The sequence below is a fragment of the Pundamilia nyererei genome, unplaced genomic scaffold (assembly GCF_000239375.1).
Source record: "Pundamilia nyererei isolate P.nyererei 1_Seehausen unplaced genomic scaffold, PunNye1.0 scaffold00009, whole genome shotgun sequence".
Classification (NCBI taxonomy): domain Eukaryota; kingdom Metazoa; phylum Chordata; class Actinopteri; order Cichliformes; family Cichlidae; genus Pundamilia; species Pundamilia nyererei.
The window spans coordinates 3,253,805-3,256,444 of NW_005187410.1; the positions used below are offsets into that span (position 1 = coordinate 3,253,805).

The following is a 2,640-nucleotide window of genomic DNA, read 5'->3' on the forward strand; positions in this document are numbered from 1 at the left end:
ACAACAGAAGGACCGAGCAGAAGCTATATGATAACAAAATGCACTCCTCCTGTGGTCGACTGAGAGAACAGCACGATCAGTGCTCACCATGGCACGGCCGTTTAAAGCGCAGAAAAAAAAAATGCAGACAGAAAAAAATGAATTTGAATATGAATTGTATCAAATTATGATAGGAACTAATAACACAAATAGAATATTAAACGTGACCTGAAAGGTACAAATATCAATAATTAGTTGCTGAAGCAGGGGGAATTATGGGATGAAAACACTGGAGGAAGTGATTTTCATGTGTGTGTATGTTTGTGACAGAGAGCGTGATTAGCGTCTTACCCCGAGACAACCCATTCTCCATCAGAGGAGAAGGCACAAGACAGAACTGGGGCCGTCTGGCTGGTGAGAGTCTGAAGCAGCTTCATGGTACAGGCTGGGGTTCAACACACACAAGCAAGATGAGACCAAAGTTAAATTGTGTCTGTATTCGATCTCAGCAGTTGACTGAAGTCCAGAAAAAGAAGTAGAGGTAGATGACTTTTTTCCCCCTTGTAGCTGTGCCCCCTGCTGACAACTACTTGGAAACAAATGATTTTTATTTTTGCCAATAAACTCACATCGACTGTGCATTAATTCTTCATGCTAAAACCAACTGATCTGCAGCAGCATTTATATAATCATCCTGCGAATACACATGCATTAAGTCAAACCTTCCCCCTTTTTCTCCTCAGCAATAAAACATAAACACACCATTTTCTCTGGGAGGTTAATGTGTTATTTCCAGGCATATTCCTGATTGATGTGAAACACCACAGTGGAGTAGAAAACCGTAACGCCTGATTAAACCCGACAAATTAACTATACAAGTGAGACCAAAATAAACTAAACAAATGTGACGTGTTGATTGGAGATGTCAGCAAGTGTTGATAGGTGACTTGAAGGGAATGCTTCAGATCTGACAGCATTAAAGGCTCGACCCATGGAGCTAATATGCAAAGCTGGAATTAGAGATTTTTCCGTGAACATATGGGGCTTGTACACACTCACACAAAAACAAAAGCGGGGACTAGAAAAAATATTCCATTTCGACAGCAATCTCAGCTTTGAAATGCGCCCCTTGCTTCCCTAAATCACGTACACTTGAGTCTCTTTTTCATAAAATAGTGGAAGAGAGGTTCGAGCGCACAGTCCTCATGCCAAGACAAGATAAGTGCACATTTCAAAAAAGGCCGAGCTCAACCTCCTTCACATCTGAGGACAAAAAAAATTAAAAAATCTAAAGCATAATGAAATGAGGACAGACATTGTCTGGTGTCCCTCGGAGATAAAGGAAAAAAAAAAAATCTCCACGGACTTGGGTCACCACGTGGGACACATCAAATCCTCCCAAGAAATGGCTGTTACCATAGCAACACATATTGGAACCTAACAACATGGTGTGTTCACATACATAACGAAAAATACAGTCTGTAGCCGGGGTACGTACGTGTGAACATACACAAATGTTCCTCCTCTGCTGCTGCTTGTACAAGATGTAAATGTCATCATGGATACATGCAACTGATTTCCTTCCAACTCTTTCTCACACACACACACACACCTCTGCTGCTGTATTTCAGCAGAATGTCTTAAAGTGATCCATTATTAATGAGTCAGTCTGCAGCTGATTTACTCCACACACTAATAAAATTCTTCTATTCTGCAGAGAGGTTTCAAGGTTGAAGCAGTCAGCACACTCTCCCTCCCTCTCTCCCTCCCTGTCTCTCCCGCTCGGCAGTCGAGTGAGGGAGCACTCAGGTGGGGAAGCTGGGGCAGAGGGGTCGGCCTACCTGCTCCTTCACGCTGGGAAACAATCCATATTTTCAGCTGGCTGTCCTGTCCGCAGGAGGCCAGTCGAAACTCCACACAGCAGCCATCTGCAGAGCCAAAGAAGCCACATCCCCTTTTTGTTAAGATTCATGCTTGAATGCATCTGAAAGCAGAGGGCGGCAAATATCATCTGACGGCCTGCTTTTTAGCTGCAACCCATTCATTACAGCACATACAGCAGTAACACTAACATAACAAGTGTCTTTATTGGAGCCAGCTACTTTGCTTCTAGGATTACATGCAAGTTGCTTTTAAACTGAAAATTGTGCAAGATGAACCTATTGCAAAAGGAACTAAGGAAGGAGAGCAAAAGCAATGAAATTGCAAAAGAGTTTTGATGAGGGAAAAAGCCCCACAGAAAATGAGGTGAGTAACTGAGATGGTCAACTTTTAATTTGAATAGGAATCTGTAGTTCTAAAGATTTGACTCAATTTACCAGCACCATTTAGATGAAAAATGTGAGAAGATCGATAGAAATCCCATTTACCCTGACGTAAAACCAATAAACGCAGCTGATGTCTCATATTTTATTTTCAGATGAATTTCTACAGCAGTAGTAGCAAATGAAGAGAACTTACTAACGATGAACTGGGGTGCAAAGCAGCAACAGGTGACTCCCAGGTCGTGAGCGTCCTTCTCAGCGTGCAGAAGGCTGGTGTAAGCATCCCAGAGTTTGAGGTCTCCACGGGTGCAGCCAGTCACAAACATCTGGGCACATGGAGAGAAGCAGCAAGCCACGACGCTGGCCTCGCTTATGGTGGCACATCTGCGAAGGGGGG

General features: G+C 43.2%; 1 protein-coding gene across 1 annotated transcript in view; it reads right to left on the reverse strand.

Moving 5' to 3' along the window:
• LOC102203206 (WD repeat, SAM and U-box domain-containing protein 1-like) overlaps positions 1–2,640 on the reverse strand; it is a 15,109-nt gene that overhangs the window by 10,500 nt on the left and 1,969 nt on the right. The window contains exons 2-3 of the mRNA XM_013908300.1: positions 2,440–2,627; positions 1,673–1,907 (exon numbers count right to left, since the gene is read on the reverse strand). Coding sequence (XP_013763754.1) covers positions 1,673–1,907; positions 2,440–2,627 — 423 coding nt within the window. The remainder of the gene's footprint in view (positions 1–1,672; positions 1,908–2,439; positions 2,628–2,640) is intronic.